Here is a 23,761-nt window from a genome sequence, read left to right as displayed (position 1 = left end):
CACGTCGTACCCCTTAATGGACAAGCTAATCAGGTCTCCTAAAAACCTCCGCTCACCTACCCATACATCACAATCCTTATAAACCATACTAGTCACCAAACGTTGATTCCCCGTAGGTGTACTAACCTCTAAGTCATATGGTAAGCTAGCAGGTTTTATATCGATGCCACACATGAAATCAGGGTTAACAAACGAATGAGTGGCACCAGGATCAATTAAAACTTTGGCAAAGCGGTGGAAAATAGGGATCGTACCTTCCACCACCTCGGAAGACTCTGGGATCTGGTGAGGCTCTAAGGAATATACCCTAGCCGGAACTTTTGGTTTGGATCCGTCTCCCTTGGCCGGTCCAGTATTGGTCCTCGACGGTAGTTGGCTCCCCTTTCCGTCTTGTTTCAGGACCGGACATGTAGCCAGTTGATGGTCCGCACTTCCACACCGCAGGCATTTACCCAGTTTCCTCCAGCAATTATCCTCGGTGTGGTTTGTCTTCCCACAGTGTCCACAGGGACCACGAGGTGCAGAAGCCGAGCCACTCTGGGTGTTTCCCCTTGGTCCTCGCCCAGCTTGTCCACCCCTAAACGGAGTCCCTCTACCTGCTCCGGACTGTCGACCACCACCCATGCCTCGTCCAATTTTGGAGGGAGTGCTCTTCTCACCCTGTCCAGAAGTACTCCCAGGAAAGCCACGCTTCTTAGCCTGGAAGTTTCGGACCTGAAGCCGTGCACTCTCAACTCGTTGGGCTTTTTCCATAGCCTCGCTAAACGTGGTGATTTGAGCCGCCGCGAGGTCCTTCTGGATCTCAACGTTCAAGCCCTGAATGAAGCGCCTCACTCGTCGTTGCTCGGTCATTATTAACTCTGGCGCGAATTTGGACAGGCGGGTAAACTGGCTCTCATACTCCGCTACCGTCTGAGCCCCTTGCCGGAGCCGGATAAACTCGTCCTCCTTCCTCTCCTGAACTAGAGGAGGGAAAAACTTGGCATTAAATTCCCGGATGAAGTTCACCCACGTTCTCGGAGTCTGCTCTCGCTCCCATTTTTGTCTAATCACGTTCCACCAGGAACGGGCAGCCCCTTCAAGTTGAAACACGGCAAAAGTGACCTGCCGTTCGTCCGGGTAGTGTAGGGCCGCGAATATATCAACCATTTTCTCCAGCCATTTCTCGGCGACGTCAGGGTCGGGTCCCCCAATAAACTTTGGTGGGGAAAACTTTTGAAAACGCTCAAGCGCTCTATCTTCACTCTCGACATGATGGCCAGGGTTTCCAGGGTTAGGGTTTGGGTTCTGGCCCTGTTGTTGCACAACTTGTGCGAGTAGGTTGGTCATTTGCTGCATAGCAGCAGCTATTTGAACATTGGGGTTTATCTGGGGTTCAGGATTCGGTTCAGTAGAAGCTTCCCCCGTTTCTCTAACTGGAGTGGGTTGCCTAATACCGCGCCCACGCCCCCGACCACTCCGTGTTCCTTCCATACGGTATACTTGGTCTAGGCAAAATTACTAAACCAAAGCAGTAACAAAACATGTAAGTAACAAATAAACTTTCACTTAACACATAACGATACATTTCAAACAAGACCACAAGCACACATATATACAAGCCAAACATATATACAAGCAGTCAGTCAAGTACGGCCAAAGCACGTACGTACACAAGAGATCCTCCCGAGGATAGGCCTATCAAAAGAGATTTACACGTAGCTAACTCTACATCCAAAACGGTTAGCTAAGGCTCTATCCCTATCCCTATGTACATTCCAAAAACCACCACTAGCCCATAAGGTGCCTAGATATCATAGCTTAGTCGGTTGCCGGGGTCTGAGACCCAGGCGATGGGGTAGATTCCTCCCTAGCCTCGGCCCCAGCATACGAGGCCTCATCGCTAGACTCCTCGAGTCCATCGTCGCATAGGTTAAGGATCGCTTCAGCACGACCCCTCACTTTGCGAGCTCGCTTGACCTCACGCTCGCGACCATCCCTCAGTTGATCACATAAGTCATTAACTCGGTCCTCCGCCTCATTCACATCATACTCAAGCTCCATGATACGGGCGGCTTGCTTGTCATTGGTCGCCTTCGCCTGAGCCACCTCAACCTCCAAGGTAGCAACCGCAGCTTCAAGCTTAGTATTTTCCTTAGCAAACTCCTCGCGTTCCTTTGCCACTGACAAAACTAGTGTATTCGGGTAGGCAAAGTCGCTACGACACTCACACTGTCGAACGCGGCTGGCCGGGCTCCAACGGACCACGGCTCCCTTCTGCCTAAGATGGTACTTAATCGGCGGCAACGTGCTACGAGGACGATCTCCTGCCGGACGGTCACTCGGGTCACCACTGGCATCCATCCTATAGCAAAGGAATAAATAGCATGAATAACCATAAAAACCATAATCAATAAAACCCTCAAGTCGAGCACTTCTATTACACCCAGGCTAATTCAAACCTAGGCTCTGATACCACTTGTGACAGCCCCACCTTCCCCTAAGGCGAACCAAAGGGGTTAGCGGACTGCCTGCCCAGCTCTCGCCAGGACTAACGGTACAGTTTACGTCGGTCTATTACGTTCTGGAACATAACCATGCGCGCAAACGAGCCAAAACTCAAAACTCTTTTTTTTTTTTTTTTTTCCTTCCATCACAATCCGGCCGGCAATCCGGCCAAGATCCGGCCGGATTGTCTGGCCGGATACCCGGCCGAGAGCAACTGGCCGGGTTCCATTTTTCCCCAGGCAATCCGGCCTGCAATCCGGCCAGTTTCTGGCCGGATTCCTGGCCGGATTCGCCACTGTTCATCCTCGGCAAAATTTTTTCCGTTTTCGTTTGAAGTCGTATCGACCCGAAATCAATCCAAGCACCAACCAAACATATATATACATTGGAAATCAACATTTACAAGCCAAACGGCCTACCAAAGTATCCATTTAGTTCATACATATCCAAGTAGCCAATTACACACCAAACATTGGTGGAATCAAAGTACTTAGGGTTTTCACCCTCATGGAGCTATTCAAAATGCATATACATGAGCTCAACTTGCATTCAACTATCATAACCTTTCCAAAAGTGTTCATTTGCCTGTAAGGAAAACAAATAACACGGAATGAGCTAAAGCCCAGTGGTATACCACCCAATAAGCAATCAAAGTCATATAAGAATGAACTTTCATTTAAAGTGCACAAATAAGCAAGGAAGCAAAACGGTAAAAGGATACGGTCGGCTCTCAAGAGCCCATTTCCACGCTTGCAATCTTGAACCAACCTCGTTGACTCTCCGTCAATGTTAAAATACCAAACCGTAGACAATTCTTTACTTCCATTCCTTCCACCCAACATACCCCAACCGGGCCCGCACTCCATTCAGTAATATTTTTGGTAATACTCGAGTTTACCGGAACCAAGGGTCTCATTACCACAAGGTTCTCCAGTACAATCCCCGTGGCATGATAATTTTCACGACCAACCCCTCGCCGGCTCGATCCAATTAACTACCATACGGGGTTGAGCTCATAAATGCAGTAAAGCCATTGGATACTCGTCCAATGACACCAAATCAGTTTCCATGAATGGAATGCAGTATCTCATATATCCAGTGCAGTATTTCAGTAAAACAATCAGTAGCCATAACTAAAATCACAAGGGGAGAGGGCGATCAAGTACACCCTCACCTCAATCATTTCCAATAACCAAGTAAGCCTTCAAGGCATCAAATACACATAGCACAAAGCCACATTATAACAAGTAAGTGAGTAGTATACTCACCAAGTAAGAAAATGGTGTTTCATACACCGCGGTCACCAAGGCGTCGTGAGCTACCGTCACGCCCTAGAATCAAGCAACAAATGCAATGAGACTCGATAACGAGTCATATAGCAACGCTAAACACAACCCCAATAGGGTTTCATATACATAAGTGTGCATAATAGCAAACCAGAAATTCGAAAATGGCCTTAGCCATGGCCCCCATATAGAAAACTGTTTTACACTCATTATGCGGTAATGACACAACTCTCATTACGAATATCGGTTGGGGTGTAAGACCCACCGTTTCGAAGCTATGGAACAGGGCTACAACAATGTAGAAGGTCACTCAATCCAGTTCCTAGCTTAACTAGGTCGAAAATGCCAAATACTAACCCAGAATTCCTAAAACAGGTTCGCAAAACACAATAAACTGTAATCGGTATATCTCAGTCCATACAAGTCCAAATGCCGAAATTCCAAAGGCATACGTTAGCTAAGTCATCCAACTACATTTCATCAGAAGACACCAACTCCAAAATCTAAACCAATACCAGTCAAAATGGCCAATTACTATCGCAGTTTTCGCATTCTGTCCAAAGCAGAACAGCTACAGTAATTTCGTCATATCTCATTCCACATTAATCCAAATGACCTGAAATTTTGCAGGCACATCAACCTCATCAATACCTACAACTTTTATGTTTTGAGCAAAGTCAAATTCGGCCTCTAACCCAGTGATCTAAAACCGGACAGAATTGGGGCTTCAAGAACCCTAACTTTCCAATTTTCCATCCAAATCCAAAATTAGTTGCATTTTCCTATCCAATACACCTCATAGAGTCATTATCAACCATTTCCATTCATCATACAAGGCCACAACATTCATTTCATATTAAACCAGAAAAATTCCCAATAAATTAAAAATTTCACCAAAACAAGCCAAATCAAGGGGTAAATCACATATTCAACACTCAAGCCACTTCTAAGCATCATATAACCATTATTAGAGGTAGTAAGGGGTTCAAGCAACACTTACCAAGAAATCAAGAGAGAGAGGGAGATTGAACACCTTTGCTCTTCAAACAAAGTTCACCAACACACTTACTATCACTAGAAGCAAAGTTTTTATGGAGTAGAATCTAGTCTAAGCCTTTGTTTATGGAAGATTGAAGCTTATGGAAGCTTGAGAGTTGAGGAATTTTCTTCTTCTTTGAGAGAGAGAGGGCCGGCCAACACAAGGAGGAAAATGGTGGTTTTTTGGTGAATTTTTGGATATTTAATCTTTGGTCAAAAAAGTCAAAATTATGAATAGTGTCTCTTAAGGTCCATCCAATGAGGAGGTGACACTTGTCACCTCCATAAATGCATTCTTATCTTTCTTTTCTCTCTCACATCAATCATTCACACACTCTACTTATCTCTTAACACCCGATAAATTTTACACAGTATCCGAAACTTAACCTTATTGGCCGAATTTTTCCGAACTTTTCGCACTAGTGGGTCCCACGTCCACTATTTACTCTTAATTTTCTAAAAATTCTCCAGTGCTAGAAAAATCATTTTAAAACTATAATTGCTCATAAAATCCTCTCAAAAAATATTTCTAAGCCAGAAAATGCAAAATTATGCAATTAAAGGGGAAATAACCCTAGGAAAAATATTAGGGTTTTACGGGTCCTCACACACCTCTTCTCCCAAACATGGACCCACTCTTCTTCAACATCCAAATTACATTTTGGACCCTTGCCAACCTTTGACTCCTTAGTCTAACATCAACCAGACCCCCTGCCAAACCCATGACACACCTGGTCCAACACCAACCAAACTTCTTGGCACTTCGGTCCACCATCAAGAAGAGAATTTTCACCGGTCCAACTCCGAGAAGAGTCCACTTGCCGATGAGTAACCAGTCTCACAACCTGAAGCTCTGATACCAGTTTGTTAGGATTCAAATGCGGAATAAACAACATTAAGATATCAAATACACAACAATTTAATAGCAAATAAACCACAAGTATGAAAGATAAACGACACACAATATTTAACGTGGTTCGACTCTACCATTGAGCCTATATCCACGAAAAGAAACCTGTTCTTTATTATGAGAGGAAAATCCTATACAAGAATACAATTTGAACCCAAACCCAACCCTTGTATACCATCTCTCATCTCTCAAGAACCCTCTCTCACACCCCATGTATAAGACTACATGATGCCCCTTGTGTCTCCTTGTATGTCTCTGTAGTATGCCAATCTACCTATTTATAGAGAACATTACTGCCAAAAAACCAAATAGTATTGGTTTTCAATTGTTATTTGATTTTTCAAATAGTAATGTTCTCTATAAATAGGTAGATTGGCATACTACAGAGACACACAAGGAAACACAAGGGGCATCATGTAGCCTTATATATGGGGTGTGGGAGAGAGTTCTTGAGAGTTGAGAGATGGTATACAAGGGTTGGACTTGGGTTCAAGTTGTATTCTTGTATAGGGTTTTCCTCTCATAATAAAGAACCGGTTTCTCTCCGTGGATGTAGGCTCAATGGTGGAGTCGAACCACGTTAAATATTGTGTGTCGTTTATCTTTCATGCTTGTGGCTTATTTGCTATTAAATTATTGTGCATTTGATATCTCAATGTTGTTTATTCCGCATTTGAATCCTAACAAATGGTATCAGAGCTTGGTTATGAGACTGGATTGCTCAAGGTTCATAGTTGGATCCTAGTTAACTATTGAGATCAAGTGGATTGGTAGCTGTCACCAATTGAACAATTTAATGGGTGGTATCCTTGTTTCAATGGCTTGACAAAAAGCATTGATGGTGAAGGATGAAAAGTCGAAAAGTATGGAGATGTTTGACGTTGAATCTAAGCAGGTGATTCAAGGGTCAAGAAAAAGGTGGAATCCAATGTTGATTTTGGACGTGAATCGGTGGAGAATTTCTCACACCTCCAACGGTTGATATTTCATCCTGATGGATTTTAGATTTTGATTATATTTTTTGAGTGGTGTGGCACGTGTGTGACGCCCGAAGGAAAAGAAAAGGGAAAATTTTCCAGAGACTTTTATAAATGAATATAGTTTTCCAACCATTTTTCTAGTATAAATTAGGGCCTGTTTGGAAGGTGAGTTTTTTGGGTGTTTGCATAAAACTTTACTGTAGATCACTGTAGAAGTTGTAGAAAAACTTTTGTAAAAATTTAGGTGTTTATAAGATGAAATTTGTTTTCCTTTTCATTTTCTTTCTTTCATTTTCTTTCTTTTTTTTTTCTTTTCCTTCCTCCCTTTCTTCCTCTTCTCCCTCCCCCTCATCTCCCCTGATCCCTCTCCCGGTACCTCCATGGCAGCAACCAATAGGTGAGAATCAATTTTTTTTTTGCTTTTTTTCTCTTCCCCTCTCCTTCCCCCGCCATCCCTCTTGTCCCTTCCCCTCTCCCTTACCCCGCCACCCCTCCCTATCCCTTTCCCACCATCCCTTCCTTCTCCCGTCGGCCCTTCCCTTCCCTTCCCCTTCCTTCCTCAGCTACCCTCTCTCTCCCCCTTTGCGATCTGGTCGCACGACCAGATCCGTCAAAGGGGGAGGGGGAGGGTGGCGGGGGAGGCAGAGGGGAAAAGGGGAGGGGGGAGGGAGAAAGAAAAAAAAAAAGAAAAAGAGCATCAGCGACCAGATCGGGCAAAGGGGGAGGGGGAGGGTGGCGGGGGAGGCAAAGTCGAAGAGGGGAGGGAGGAGGGAGAGAAAAAAAAATTCCGACCGCCGGAACTGGTGGCCGGAATAGTGATCCGCGCCGGAAGTGGTGGTGGAGGTGGTCGCCGGCGCCGGAGGACGTGGTGGGTTGGGTGGGGGAGGAAAAAGAAGAAAAGTTGAAGGGAAAGTTTTTTGTGTATTTTTGAAGTGTGTTAGGTTAAAAATTTTGATAAATTTTTTGGGGTTCCTGTAGCAAAAATTGTTAAAAAAATAGTTTTATATAAACTTGGTAAAAAACCAAGCTTCCAAACAGGGCCTTAGTTCGGGTCAATTTGGAAGTGTATTATGGATGTGGGGCCTGCTAGTGCGTTAAGTGCGATAAATTTTTGCCGATTAATTGAAGTTTTGTATCAAGAAATATTATTTTACAAGGTGCTAGGAAATAATTAGAGGTTACCTAGAGGGATTAACCATTAGAAAACAACAAAATGAGGATTAACCCTTAGATGCCATTTGTCCTTGAAATATTGGACCTTGACTTTGACTTGGACTTGTCTTAACCTTTACTAAACCAAATTTTGACTCAATTTCTTTCCATTTTCATTGTCTTGGCCGAAATTTATGGAGAGGAAAGAACAAGAGAGAGTTTCTTCAACTTCAACTTCAATTCTTGCTCAAATCTTGAGTTTCAACCGTTGAATTAACAAATTACTCCATCAAAGTTGCTTATTAAGGAGGATTAAAGCTTCTAGTAGAGGGATTTGTGAAAGGAAAACCCTAAGTTATCATCTTTCTTGAGGTGTTAAGGTACTTTACTTACAAACTTCCTCTTTGTTCATGCTAATGTCAAATTAGCGGCTCTAGTGGCTAAATATGTTGATTTGTGGTAAGTTTTATGGTTAAAAGTGGAGTTTTGATGGATTTTTGATTTATTAGTGATTTTTCTATTCTTATATCATAATTATTATTTAGTCATGGATTGATGGCCTGTTATAGTGTAAAATGGAGATTGGTATATGTTGGATATGATTGGTTGCGGAAAATTTCAGAGTTTATGCGGAATTTCTAGTTTAGGGTTTCATCCTACCCTATTTTGCCCAAACTTGTTAGGCCATGATAGAGGCCGAATCAGCATTTTTCCAAAACATGAAAGTTATTGGTAATTGAGTTAGCTAGGTACCTGTAAAATTTCAGCTCAATTGGAGTACTGTATCATGTGAAATAACCGAAATACCCTGGACTGCCCATGAGCCCTGCTTTGCGCCCAGATTTCTATTTTCGTGGAAATTTTCATTTTTGACCCTGAAAATGCATGATTTGGCTTTGGAGGTCTTCATAAGAAATATAGGTTTATATCTTGGCTTCGAAACACCATAAGATTCGTTTCAATCCGATGAGTGTAGCTTCAGTTATGGATATTGTGCCGAAAGGTATATTTGATAGTTAATGATGTGTATGTGGTTAATTTGAGATGAATTGGTGTTGCTTGTAGGATGGAAAAGTAAGGAAATTAAGGGGAAATGCTGTCCGATCTTTGAAAGCATTTGATTGCTTTGAGTTTGAGTTGAAGGGCTTGGACTTGAGCAAGGCAATGATATATGATGGATAGTTCCTGAGCCGTGGAGGTGAGTGACCCTAAACTATTTCCAAAGCTACTTATGAACTGTTTCCTGCATTCTTTATTCAATTGCATATCATGCGTACTTGCATGGGAGTTCATGGCATGATTTGGCTTCAATGAGTTTTTGGGGAGTCTTGTGTTGAACACCAACGTCTCCACCACTTGTTTATGTTCATCTGGAGCTCAAAAAGGGGCTCCCTCTTACTGTTCAACGTGAAATGATCTATTTGAGCGTTGGATGTTTAAGTGCAATGATTTCACTGGCTCACTAGAGCAAAAATACGTACATTTGATCTCGGAATCATGACATCATCGAAATGCATTATTGTGAAATATATTTGATTACTGATTTTACTGGTTACTTGCGGAGCGTTAGCTCACCACAAAACTATTTTATTCCCCTCCACAGGGCTCGAGGTGAAGGAAGCATTTGTATTAAAGTTCTCCGTGTGAATGGTTGGAGGATCTACTGTACCGTTGGAGCTCTAGTTTTAATTTGCATAGTATTTGAGATTGTACTTGTACTTGTACTTGTGTGAGAACTGAGAACCTTTGTCTTATGCGGGAAATTAGTATTGCTTGTATCTCTTGAGGTTTTAGTTTGTAGTATATGTAAATTGTGGAACTTTTGATGTATATTTGGGATTTAGCTTGTAATTTATTTGAGAACTGTAGTGAGTGAGTGAGTCCCGGCGAGAGCTAGGCAGGCGGTCCGCCGAACCCTTTGGTTCGCCTTAGGGGGAGGTGGGGCTGTCACAACGTGTCCCAAAGAAACAAGGAGATCTAATTTCTATGCGCCAGAAGACTCTAACAAGTACGAGTTTTTCGTTTTAGGTGGAGTCTTGGAAACCACATGTGGCGAGACAGTCCTGAGAATGGGAAGAAGTATGATGATTTTACCACTTGGTTGCCTCAATGGTTAGGGTTAGAGCTCACAAAAGGGGATCCCGGATTGCAAGTGGTGATGAGAAGAATTCCTGCAAAGGGAGATAGTGAATTGAGGCACCTTCTCATGAGTCAACTGGAGGTTGGATTCAGGGTAACTACACATGTTCGTTTGCCGATTGAATCAATTCGGTGTCAGGACTGTATTGATTTGGGTGTGTAGTTTGGTACCATATTATTTGGTAGTTGAAGGCAAATGGTTGTTAAAAGAAATTTTTGCCAAGGTGGAGATTTGTTAGGAAATTGGCTTAATTTCTTTTAGTCAAGATTCCTATTTGGTGTAGGAAGTAACTAGTTTCCTAATTGGATTTAGTTACTTGAAGTAGTAGTCAAGTAAAGCCCTATTTAGCTAGAATTAGATGCTATTTTCTACTCTATATGAGTTTAGGAAATAGTATTGGTTTCCAATTGTTATTTGATTTTTTGGCAGTAATGTTTTCTATAAATAGGTAGATTAGCATACTACAAAGACACACAAGGAGACACAAGGGGCATCATGTAGTCTTATAATGGGGTGTGAGAGAGGGTTCTTGAGAGATGAGAGATGGTATATAAGGGTTGGACTTGGGTTCAAGTTGTATTCTTGTATAGGGTTTTCCTCTCATAATAAAGAACAGGTTTCTCTCCGTGGATGTAGGCTCAATGGTGGAGCCGAACCACGTTAAATATTGTGTGTTGTTTATCTTTCATGCTTGTGGCTTATTTGCTATTAAATTGTTGTGCATTTGATATCTCAATATTGTTTATTCCGCGTTTCAATCCTAACACATCTTTGGAAGATGAATGCTAAACACAAGATTAAGTTGTTCTTGTGGAAGTGCGTAAACAATGCACTCATTGTAAGAGAACCAATCCATAGACCAATTGGGCAAGATGACCCTATATGTTCAAGTTGTGGAGAAGAAGCAGACATAATTGAACATGTCTTGTTAAACTGCAGTAAAGCCAAAAACATCTGGAAAAAGGGCCCAATATAATAGGATGGAGTCGACAATCAGTAAGAAACTTTTAGGAAATGGTGGACAACAATAATAGAGGCTAGGTAGAGAGGATGGAAACAGACATTTGACTCTAATGATTAACATCCTATGGAGCATCTGGAAGAGTAGAAATTAAATGAGAGGAAATTCAAAAATAAAAATCACCACCCAACAAAGATAGTCTAAAAGGCCCAGAGAGGGTGGTTCAATATAAAGATGCTTTAAGTAGTCAACAAGGAAAAAACACAGAAGAAATGCTAGTAGAAAGAGAAGTTCAGCGGGTTGAGACAGACAACCCAATGGAAAGGATTATGCTGAAAGTAGAAGTACAAAGACAAAATGAGAACAGTTTTATGGGAATTGGGGTGGTTGCTGTGGATGGTCAGGATAGACTAGTAGTAGGATAGGTCTTAAAAGAGAGAAGATCAGGTGAAGTCCTGGAGGAAGCCATAACCATCAAATTGGCAATGACTAAAGCTGTGATAAAGAAGTGGTGAAGAATTGAAATCCAAATGCGACACAAACAGCTGATCACACACTTAACATCCTCGACACAAATGACATTAGGCTGGCAACTCTTGTGCAAGACATTATCAATCAAAAACTGTTGTTTCATATGTGTCATTTTGCTTTGTTAGTGAAAATATTAATCATATCAGTCATACGATTAGCTAGCATGCCTTAAGCATAGATAGAGATGAGGAACTGATTCTCACTTAGTGCCTATGTACACTAGTACAGCTTTTTGGAGCCTTTACTCTCAAGTGTAAATTTGACTTAGCAATGGAAAAAAATTCCCTCTATCCTCCAAAGTTATAGGTTTGTAGCAGTGTTTAAATTTAGGATTTATAATATTTTACCCCCTCTGAACCTATAGGATGGTAATACTTTACCACTAAGTTTCAAAAATATACATTTTGGCCTCTTGAGTAAATTATTTTTGTACTTTTAATTTTGACAAACTCATATGCTTATTTTTCTTTCCAAATTACACCAGCCTTCGTATTTTTTCAATGGTCAACTTAGCTTGTTGCATTTTCTTATTATATATTTTTAAAATATTTTGCTACTATATGATGTGATGTTAGATAGTGATTGAATTAGCTTATTGCATAAACTTATGAATAATTTAGCATCGGTTTAATTGGGGTACATCCCCCTCCTTGTCCCTTGCCTTATATAGTATAGTACTAATATGTATGTATTTTTTTAAATTAGGTCAAATAAGAAATAGTAGTGGTCACCACAGGAGCACCTATAGGGTAATGGGATAGGATGGGGATAAGGCTAAGGAGTTTTCTATTTAATTTATACTATAATCCAATATCATAGCATACAATAATAGAATATTATAATGAACACATAAGAAGAAAATCCAACAACCTAAAGTTGACCGTTAAGAAATTAGGAAAATTGGGGGTAATCTAGGAAAAACTATTCACATGGGTGTTAAAAGTTAAAAGTACAATCACAATTCATTTGAGAAGGCAAAATGTATATTTTTGAAATTCAAAGGAGGAAAAATGTTATTAACTCTTAAAATTATATTGTTGGTGATAATGGAATCATACAATCTTTCGGAATGTTTGATTTTGCAAATATTTTGATTGTTTACAAGTGACCCAAGCAACAAAGAAGGATCAAATTTTGTAGCAAAATAGTAAGATAAGAAAATTTTGACCGAACAATGGTGTAGCCACCTCCCATAAACCAATAGGGAGATTAGTGAGAAAATACAAAAATCATAGAGAGTAAAGTAAACATTCAGGCAAATCATCAGGAGTTGAGTGGATATTTAATATAAATATTTAAAGACCCTAGAAGGGTCTTTTGCCTATATGCAAAATTAAAGGAGATTATATGTAATTTACCCTAAAAAACTCATATTAAGTTGAGTAATCATGGATTGAAGATTATTTCAATTGGTTTCACATGATCTGAAGGTTTGGCTTCTATCTGAATTGTATATAATCTCTACTGTATCGGTTATTTTACGTAGCCAATGTCTGTTACCCACTTTCCTTCACTGAATCAAGATTAAAGGGTTGCATGCATGTCATCATGATTAATTGGGTTACGGTCATAACTTGTTTGCTATCCTTGCGTATATGAAACTAATTTCTACTATATTGGCTCGCCACCCCCTCCCCTCTCTCTAAGAACTTTCAATTGCAGCCATCTTCCTTAAGGTTTGAAAAATTATATAAATCTCTCCTAAAAAATATGTTTTGGTTACAAATATTGATGTAAGTACAAAAAGTCTAATGAATATCCTATATTGCCCCTAGTTGATTTATAAAAAAAAATTAAACGAGAAAAGAAATAAAATATCAGCATTACTTGCTAAATAAAAAATTTCAAGGTAGTACTTTTGCAGCAAAATTTAGCCCATATTTTAAGGCATCATTTTATAATGTTTGGACATCCTTTTTTTTGCCTTTGCTAAATAAGTTGTGAGGAAACTACTTTTAACAAATGTATCCCTACTAGTAGGTTATTTATAAAACTAAGTAAGAAGTCGATTTGAATGACCTGGGAATTGAATATAATGTATTAAATGAGATGAGGTTAGAATTGTAGGATAAAGAAATAAGTATTTGCGAAATGCAGTTTTCTTTTTCCTTTACACGCACTTGTCATTTAAGATTTGTAGAGTTGTCAAGGCTATTACAGTCTTTTCATAACACTAAGGGAGATAAGTATAATTTTTCAAACCTCAGGGGAGAGGCTGCAATTGTTAGAAACCCCAAGGGAATTTTGTGAAATTATCTCTTTTAAATTTTAGATTAGGAGAATTATTTTGAGTCAAATGCTTTAAGATTGCATTGGCATCTATAGATGTCCTTTAAATCGGATTTAATTAGGATGCAGAGCTCTTGGCTTTTGGCAACTAACTGACATAACTGTGGGGTAGTTATTCAAATTTTTTGCTCTTTAAAAGTTAGAACTTATGGCTTTTGGCCTTGTGCTGCAGTTTATTTTATTTTTTGATCTGTTTGGATCCTTCATTTTTTCAAAAACCAATTTTTGAAATACTATAAACATTTTAAAAAAATATTCTAAAAGGTAATCTAAAAAATAGTATAAATTTTTTTAATATTAAAAAAATTTCAAAATATGTTTCAAAAACTCTACTACTCTTAAATATTTCAAAATATTTTCTAAAAACTTGGCTACAATTTAGTCTTGTTTGGCAGTTAAGTTTTTTGCCAAGCTTATCTGTTACAAGTTTTTTAAAAACTTTAACTACAGTAACTTCAAAATTTTTTTTAAAGTTTTTAAACTATATACTTCAAAATATTTAAAAAAAAACACATTTCAAAAATTTTTTTAAAAAACTTTTAGAATAAGTTATAGTAAAATTAGATAAACACACAAAAAAACTCACTTGTCAAATGAGAAATTTTTTAAAAATACCCCAAAAAACAGCTAATCCATTTGTATGGTTTTTGTTGTTTCTTGGGATGGTGATTCTCATGATTATGGGGGTTTGGGGCCTTCGAGAAAGAGGAGGAATGTTAAAGGGTTTTCCTCCAAACCTGACTTTAGTAAGCCTGTCAATTTTGTATCTACTGGTACCGTTACGCCCAACCAGGAAATTGATCGAAATTTAAAGGAGGAGAAGCTAGACCTTTTTTTTTTTTTTTTTTTTTTTGTCGAGTGTCCGGGTCAAGTCCGTAAAGGCGGACGACTAATCCTACTTCGGTCCGGTTCAGCGCCCCAACCAGACCTAGCACGTTATATACACGAAGAAGCCGATGTTGCTGCGGAGGTTCGACCCCAGGGGACCTGACGGTCCCGAGGAAGAGGCGCCAACCACCAGCTCATTCACGTGGGGGCTAGACGATGAGAAGAAGCTAGACGATGACGAGAAAGTTGATCGAGTGTCAGCTGGCCTTGGTTTTGGTGCAAGTTCCTCTTCATGGAAGGAAACAACGATGTTGATGGAGGATGGTGCTAGAAATAATGAGGATGACTTTTTACCAAGTGCACGTGGGAGAAAGATCAAAGAAGGAGCTCAATTGAGACGCAAAAGGGAAAAGGAGCAATCGATGTTAGCCAAGTCTTCTCGATTGGGGAGCATGGTTCAAAGTCGTGGTCGCGGTCACGGTCGCGGCCCGGAACGTTCCATGTCGGTCTCGGCATATCGGTCGCGGTCTCGGTGAGACGCAAATTTTAAAGTATTTAATATTCTAAAAATTATTAGTAATATATAAAAAGTATGATAAACAAAAATAATAAAAAATAGCAAAAGAAATGGCCGAGTCAATCCGTCACGGTGTAACTCGGCCGATTTCTCGTCTTGACTCGGGATAACTCGGAGTGACTCGGCCGAGTCAATCCGTCGCGGTGACGTCTCGGCCGATTTCTCGGCGAGTCAAGTATCTCGGTATCGTTTCGTCACGATATCGTATCGGTAGGGGTCGAGACGGTGACGACTCGGCCGAATCGTCTCAGTCTCGGCTGAGACTTCGAACCATGTTGGGGAGGAAGGAACCTGAGCCAGGTGATGTGGGCTCCTTTGAGAAACATACGAAGGCCGAAGGGTATTGGGATGAGATTGTTGGAGAAGATGGGTTACAAAGGAGGGGGACTGGGTAAAAATGAGCAAGGTATTTGGTTCCAATTGAGGGTAAATTGCGACCAAAGAATATGGGGATGGATTTTAATGACTACAAAGAGACTAATCTGCCAGCGCTGAAGGATTTAGAAGAGAAGGTTGTGACTCCTCCTGTTCAGCCTGGTGAGTTTCAGTCAAAAGAGAAGCTCTGGTTCAAGCAAGCCCGGATTAAGAAGGAGGTTTGTGTTACAGCTGAGGAGTTGTTGGCGAAGAAGCAAGAGCAGAGCCTTGAAGTTGTGCAGAAAGTTTTCGACATGAGGGGGCCTCAGGTTCGTGTCTTGACAAGCTTGGAAAATCTAAATGCTGAAGAGAAAACGAGAGAGAATGACGTACCAATGCCTGAGCTTCAGCACAACATTAAGCTGATTGTGGATTTAGCTGAATTAGATATACAGAAGATAGATCGAGACTTGAAAACTGAGCGGGAGACAGTAGTAAGTTTGCAGCAAGAGAGGGAGAAAGTCCAAAACCAAGCATCGAAGCAGAAGCAGCAGCTTGATAACATTGGAGCAGATAGGGGAACAGAGCTCTTTGGGAACACTGACCCTAGATTCTTTGGCTAAGTTATTGGTGGACATGCAGTTCAGCCAGTTGGGAAAAATTAACGGTTCGGCATATAATGCCCAAATTGTTGACTGTCATGCATGAGTTCCAAATACATGCAGCAAATCAGAAACTCGATCAGTTCTATTGGGTTTGGACTTGGGTGACGGCCATCCCCATCCATCACATGATTCATATAATGGATATTTTTTTCAACAAGTGGCAAGAGGTTTTGTATCACTGGTTATGTTCCAGTGCAAATTTTGAGGAAGTGAGAAAATGGTACTCAGGCTGGAAGGATCTACTTCCACCTGAACTTCTAGCTAATCAGCACATTTTTCATAGACTGAATGTTGGCCTTGACATGATGAATCAAGCTGTCGATGGCATGGAAGTGGTTCAACCTGGTTTGAGGGAGAATATATCCTACCCTAAGGTGTGTGAGCAAACACAGTTTGAGAAAGCTGCGGCTCAGGCTCAAGAAAGAGCTTCTCAGCTGCAAGGAAGTAGTGGACTTGAGATGAGTCTGAAAGAAGTTATTGAAGTGCATGCGCAGCAGAATTGTTTGCTCTTCAAGCCAAAAGCAGGAAGAATGCAAGATGGTTACCAAATATATGGTTTTGGTAACATTAACGTTGTCATTGACTCCCTCAATCGGAAAGTCTTTGCTCAGATAGATGATAGGTGGTCTTTGGCATCTCTGGAGCAGCTCTTGGAGTTGCACAACCGTTCTGGTATAAAGCAGCATTAAGTGGCAATCGCATTCATATTGTAAGACATCTTTATTGTGGTTTAGGCAGGGAAACAGTGGATTTTTGTGAAAGGTTGGTATGACCGTATCAGTTTATTTAATTTGTGAACAAAGTTGAATTGGCCAATTGCAAGTTTCAAAATCATTATGTAGTTCTTTATTGATTGTCTTATTTAATTTCTTTTGCTGCCATTCTGCCTTTTAGTTTCTAGGATCAGTTGCTGGAATTACTACCACAGCTATCTGAGTATTTTTTTTATCAGGGTATTGCTTAAAATAGCTGCTTGCTATAATATAAAAATTGTAACCAATTAAATTCTCTGCTTATTTAAATTTCATCTTAGTGAAGGTGTGACTAAGCTGCCGACCGTATATTAATTGATTGATTACAATTTTTATATTATAGAGAGCAGCTATTTGTACTAAGATGACGGTTATGTTTCTCATTGCTGATTTGTATGTTGACTGCTAGATGACGAATGCCAGTGTACACTGTTACTTGCCTAGAACATGAAGTTCCTCATTTATGGTCTATATCTGAACCTTTATTTTTTTGGGTGTCCCATTTATTTCTTTGCATATAGTTGAGAGGCCAGACAGAGTGCTGCAGATTCAGCGACATGTTTATTTGAAGAGGCAACCGATGGAGGAGGTAACCAGATTAGCTTGTCTGGTAGTCTAAAGTTTATTATTTTTTCTAGTTGCTTTATATATCTACAATAAATTAAGATGCATGGTCTGGTGCTGCTTTTTGATTCTGAATCCAAGTGGAGTCTTGCTTTGCTTATTGACCCTTGGTATTATATCGTTTCTTTGTTGACATGTAGATCATTCATATTGATCTTTAGGCTTTTTGTCTTTTGTTGTTGTGTATAGTGGTTACACATATTATTGGTGGTGGAATGCGGATTGGGTATAATTTTGCACGCTACGATGAGATTGAAATCTGGTCAAGTTCTGTGTGGGTAAAATTTGCATCATTGCATTCTAAGAACTTTATGCCATGCTTGAGTACTATCTTGTTGAGCAAAATGCAAGCCCGTAATCCTTTTTTCTTGTTTTTCTTATCACTTCTTCTTCGTTTTAACGTGGTTTGAGTCATTCTTAGTTTGTTCTTATTTGTTTGTTTGTTCTTTCATTTAATTTTTGAAAAAAAACAATGTTTACGTGCTTCCTGTGAATGGATCCCTTATTTAAGTTCTATTGGTGTCTTGATCATGGAGTACAAAATTGTATGTTCGCAGACTATATGAACAAGCAGACTTGTGAGAGCCATGATCTGCGTTAATGTCTCCTGCCTTCTAAGAAAGCCATGCTGTGGAGCAGAATTTGAAGTCCGAAATGCATACTCATATATCCAAAACTTGTCGTCTTAAACTCTCTGGGATATTTAGTTCATACATTGGAGCAAACCAGAATGATAGATGTGAGACAAAAGGTCGCATTCAACATCAGTCATTCCTAAGAAATCCTCTAGCCTTGTTATTGAGGAAGACCAAGTGCAAAGTGCTTTTATAGACCTATCACCAGGTGGTTATCTTTCCATATATCCTCTATCCAGTATATATCTATATGCACTAGCTTATATTTTCATGAAGTATTTGGTAGACATTTGTACATTTGATGTCTTTCCAATCCAAAAACTAGTTCAAAAACGATTCGGGTTTTCAAATTTTACAATATTCGGGGTGCATGGTGCATCGAGCAAGCTGGAGTATTTTAATCTCCACCAATCATAACTTTTTAACCACACCAGATATGTCTCAGATGTGTATCTTCAACTGATATACAGTGATCCCTACTTCTGCTTTATTAGAATTACCAAATGTTTTCATGGCTTTACTTTGAGTGAGCATTCAGGAAAAAGTGTTTGATTTATTGATCTGCCAAGTTTTGAAGCAGATCTATAGCTTGTCTCCTGTAAAGTTCTGCATTTATTTTTGAATGTGTTGTAGTGAGGTCTGTTTTGGATGATGATTCGACTGAAATCGAGTAGTGAGAGCTAATTTTCCGGATTCCAAATCTGTTGTTTATGGCTGACTTTCCCCCGGTTCACATTCTCATGTAGATTTATTGGCCCCAGAACTTTCTAAAATAAGTAGAGATGTCTGACCTTTACTCTTTCTATACCTGTTTTTATTCACTTTTGCCACTAGAAGTCTTTCTCAGATTATTAGCAGTTTCACTAGAAAAGTTGAGCTTTAAAGCTAACTTGGACACCCCTGGAAGCATGCAGGTTTGGGGCTTATGGACATGATGGCTGTTGATCAAGAAGAAGCCTATGAACGCCCATACAGGTAAGATATTTCTGAATGAATAACAGCCAAAGATGGTCATTATATTATAAATATGTGTGTGTGTGTGTGTGTGGTGGCTTATTGTTGCAATGTTTAGTATATATTGACAAACTAAGATAGGGACCTTTGAATCTTAAAATAGTTGCAGCACGGAGTTCTTTAAGATTTTTGTTTCAGTTCCTCTTTCTAAGTTGTGGTGTTACTTCTGTTGTTTTAGAAATGACCAGTTCAATAACTTTGATTCATCTTTTCTCTTTTGGGTTTTTATCTCTGGCAATCACCAGTGCATCAATTTGATTGTCTGCATTCAGAATTAGTTCTGTCACTATCATTTGAAGCTGGGTATGAATGATACTTGTGCTGTTGCTTCTGATTTGGTTATAGATTATAGGGATCTTGCATTTATTTGCTGGTTTGCATTTGAAGTCAAATATAACTGTTGATAGTTTGGCCTTGGCCTTGAATAAGTTTTGGTTTGATACTGTTTTTGTCCAATCTAGGTGGGTTCAAGCAGAATGTGGGAGGCTGGGTGACATAGATAATCCTGAAGTTAGTGTAACTTCTGCAAACAGTGTCTGCTGCCTCAAAGAAAGACCCATTCTCTTCAGGTATTGTGTGGAAGAGGTAAATTTATTCTTTAGCTAATATCTACTGTAAACTGTCAAAATAATTTCATATCTGCATTTTACTTTGATTGACAGTTATTTCAATTGATAGGTAGCTGTGATGCACAATGCATTGTTCAGAAGATTTATTAGTGCTCTCACACGTGGAGGTCCTAGTGGATTACCTAAGCCTATTGAAGTACATGCCCATGATCCTTTAAGATATGTAGGAGACATGTTGGGATGGCTGCATCATTTACTTGAAGGAAATATCAGTTTTGTTTTCTACCTCATAGGGATTTTAAAGCTAAATTATTTGACTCGGAATTTTATTGTTGCTCTGCTTTCTGTCCTTTATTTTATGACAGGCCTTGCCATCTGAAAGGGAACTTGTGCTTGCTTTTCTTGATCCAGATGCAGTTGCAGTTACAGGAATATCTGCTCCCCAAGTGTCCAGAGTTCTGCGAATGATGTTGTAAATTCAGAATCAGACTCAACATTTGTCCTGGATCGGATATTTGAAGGAGTTTGCAGAGTATTGAAAGTGAGAGTTGAACTAGTTTTGTAGTCTCAGTCTAATCTGTTAAGTGTTTTACAAACTTAGTAACACCCTGGAGTTTTACAGCTACTCTGTAAGTGGCAATGTATCCGAAAGTAGAATGCAATCCCTCCCTCCCCCTCTTTTGTTTTGGCTTTGCATGACAGCTGCAATTTTGTATATATCAGATTTGCTAGGGAGACAAACAGCTCTCTGTAATACACTTTGGGTGCTCAAAGAAGCTGCACAGAAAACATTTTTTGAAATACTGAAAACTCGAGGGCAGAAGCTTTTAAGATATCCTCTTCCAGTAGCTGTTGATCCTTCTCCACTAACAGCACTGATGGAAGGAGTCTCACTGCTATGTGAAATAATTGAAACACATAACAGCATGATGTTTCCTGCATCAGGAAAGAAACCAGACTTCCACCTGGTCATATCTGCTTTGCTAGATCCTATTATACAGGTGCATATTTATTTGGCATGTGGTCCATCTTTTGGTTGTTTCCTTGCATCACTCAGTAAAAAATGAACATGATGACTGCATTTAATCAGCTCCAATTTCAATTTCTGAGACTAGTTTTCCCAACTTATCTATTGAGTTCATCTTATACCATCTGCCTTTGAGTGAGGAAATCTTTTATAACTTCTAGTAAGCAATAAGTGACGGTAGGATCCTATGAATACAACATACGAAGTGCAAGACCTGTAATCACTTTCCAAGGTTGTTTGGAAAAATTGAAACTTGTTCTTCTAGTCAGTATAGGTCACTATAATTCTTCGAACACTTTTTGGCTTGAACTACAGTGGATTTCACGTCATATAAAGCAGGTCAATTTCCCGTGCCTCCCAGAAGATAGACAATTGTAAGAAGGAAATCTTGCTAAGGCTTGAATCTTCTGTCCTAGGAAGTATTTTGGTGCATCTAAATATTTTAGAAATTGTCTTTCATATTTTAGATGACACTTAAATAGGTGCATAGCATTTCAAAAGTATAATGTAATGTTTTGAGAACAATAATCACAGAGAATCCACAATGCTATTGCAGTTATCAGACTTTCTTTTTGGTTATCCAGTCTGGAAAGTAAATCTTTCTTTTGCAGATGGGAGGGACTATAAAAATGCTATTATGTTGATCCTTCAAAAACTATATGTTGGTGGAAATATAACCTTTTACAATTGCAATTCTTTACCCTTATCCCGTTCAAGTTTTCAGGAGTTAAACAGATTTTACATGTATAGGGATCATGACTATGCACGACCCAGTTGCTCATGTAATTTATCGTCTATTGCTGTTTGTGCTTCCTTTGGATTTTGTATCTTGGCACACATCTCATCTTTAGCAAGTATTCTAGCCGGTCAATGAAGCACTGGCAGTTAAAAGTACTGAATGTTGAAAAGGTAGTGCTTGGTGGAAGACATCTCTCCTTGAGATATTGTGTGGAAGTGTAAAACTAAGTCAAGTATATTGCTTGAACATGTGGCAACTAAGTGTATGAAGGACTTATAGTTTTTCTTCCATGCCAAACATGTTAAGAACTCTTGGAGGATGACAATAATTGCATATGCTGCAGAAACATGATTCTTTTTGACAGGCAGATTCTTTTCTTGTCTAGCTGTACATGTGATTATGCAGATGTGTGAGCAAGCTGCTGAGGCACACAAGTCCAAGGAAGCCCTCCGGTTATCAAGTAGACAAGTTCTGATCCTAGCCAACTGCAAAGATCATCTACAGATGCTATTCTGGATAGTGGCTGCTCCATTTTTGTGTCCCAGGTCGCTTTCTGTGTTTCCCTTTGCATGTTGCTTTGCGTATCAAATTTTATATGGTTAACCTAGAAAACAGTTTGGTCTAATTTGCTCTTGAATACGCTGCTGGTGTAGCCAGTTATCCAATAAAGCTGAGTCCGCTAGTAGTGTGCTATTTCGTTTAAGATCAAAAGCACACCGTTATCGTGAAAGTTTGGACATTCTACTATTGTCAAATTGCCCAAGTAGAACTTTCGAGTTCTGGAGTCCTAATCTTAGTTATGTGGGTCTGCCGGGTCAAGCTTGTCAAGTCTTTAGGTTGACCAGGATAAATTACTTGATATGGAAACATTCTTTTGCTGCAAAATTCCACACTGCACTAAAGCAATGACTTGATCCTTTCTGATTATGCATTTCTTCTATTTGACTTGGCAAACCATATATGTGAAATATGAGAACCTTATCTTTAAGCATATCAGATTTGAAGCTATAGTTTTGGAAGCTTGCAGCAGCTCCAGTTACATGACTTTCGTGCTCTTTTATTAAGCTGGGTTTTACTCCTTTTCTTGCAAATTGGTTTTCCAGCTCATAAACTGAATGTACATGTGAAATAACAATGATTCTTTTTGTTTCATGTCATAACGGTTATGGTCCCTTGACCTGTTGTCCTTGTTCATGCAGACTGCTGAAACACCTTCAAAGATTTTTTCCATCAAGTGTTTATGTGCAATCCAACAACCATTGTTAATTAGGACATGAGGTTGCATCTGAATATGTAAAGAAGATTGGTAGGATGATGGAAAGCCACATGATGAATGGACTTGTGGAAAAGGGAGTCGATGGCATTTTAAAAAGGTCTGGTTTGTTAAGCAAGACGACCCACTTCTGCGTTTCATTGGATGATGATGAAGCTGGAAAAACAGTTAATGGGTCAGAGTAGCTGAGGGTATCTTTTATTTTAGGAAGAGAATATTTATGAACCGAATTAGACTCTGAATCAAATTATGATAGTGTTAATTTCTAAATAACGAGGTACTATAAGAAATTGAAAAGCCAAAACTTGAGGGATTAGGAATTGAAATAAAATTACAGTAATTAATGATAATCTATGTTTAGAAAAAGGATTCATACGGCAATTATATCATGTAAAGAAACCGATTAAAAGAAAAACGAAAATGACAACTCACAATCATAGATGTACATATCATGAAAAAATCAGTTATGCATTGTATATAGCCATTGAAGATTGTTCTGCAATTCACTGTAAGAAGGCGAAGATTTTTTGGGGGCTAAACGAACAATTGTTTGTTTGGACAAGACCTAGACAAACAAAAAATTTTGGTGTCAATTTAATTTGCTGATTTAGTGGCTTAGCTTTTGTTTTACATAATACCCTTTCGTTTAACAGAAAAACATTCTGAATATTGATGCCTTATATCAGGAATAGGACTTTTAATTTGTATGTGAAATTATAATTAAATTCGGAATAAAGTTATGTTGGTGTAAATTTCTTTAAAAAAATAGGAAACTATACAATTTATGAAATAGAATTAGATTTGGGATAAAGTTACATTTGGTAATAGTTTAAAAAAAAAAAAAGAAATCCAAACAACAAACCTAAAATAAAATTAGATGTAGTACTGGGAGATCATCTATCATTAAAAATATTAGAAAGTTTGATCTGA

The 23,761-nt window shown here is 39.3% G+C and overlaps 1 protein-coding gene and 2 pseudogenes across 1 annotated transcript; all 3 read left to right on the top strand.

Annotated features, from left to right (window-relative positions):
• The first annotated feature begins 15,238 nt into the window (after positions 1-15,238).
• On the top strand, positions 15,239-16,169 carry LOC140004470 (septin and tuftelin-interacting protein 1 homolog 1-like; annotated as a pseudogene).
• A 43-nt stretch (positions 16,170-16,212) lies between these two features.
• On the top strand, positions 16,213-16,887 carry LOC113699776 (septin and tuftelin-interacting protein 1 homolog 1-like). Its single transcript, XM_072057912.1, has one exon. It carries the CDS (start codon positions 16,213-16,215, stop codon positions 16,885-16,887), a length of 675 nt encoding a protein of 224 aa, XP_071914013.1.
• Positions 16,888-16,988: 101 nt separating this feature from the next.
• Positions 16,989-23,102, top strand: LOC113699777 (conserved oligomeric Golgi complex subunit 6-like; annotated as a pseudogene).
• Positions 23,103-23,761: the final 659 nt, after the last annotated feature.

The sequence above is a fragment of the Coffea arabica genome, chromosome 7c (assembly GCF_036785885.1).
Source record: "Coffea arabica cultivar ET-39 chromosome 7c, Coffea Arabica ET-39 HiFi, whole genome shotgun sequence".
Taxonomy (NCBI): Eukaryota; Viridiplantae; Streptophyta; class Magnoliopsida; order Gentianales; family Rubiaceae; genus Coffea; species Coffea arabica.
Note: the sequence above shows the minus strand (reverse complement) of the source record. Positions and strands in the feature narration are given on the sequence as shown.

Bases quoted from the DNA above. Each gene is read 5' to 3' on its own strand.
- LOC113699776 (XM_072057912.1), top strand. From the start codon at position 16,213: ATGCCCAAATTGTTGACTGTCATGCATGAGTTCCAAATACATGCAGCA.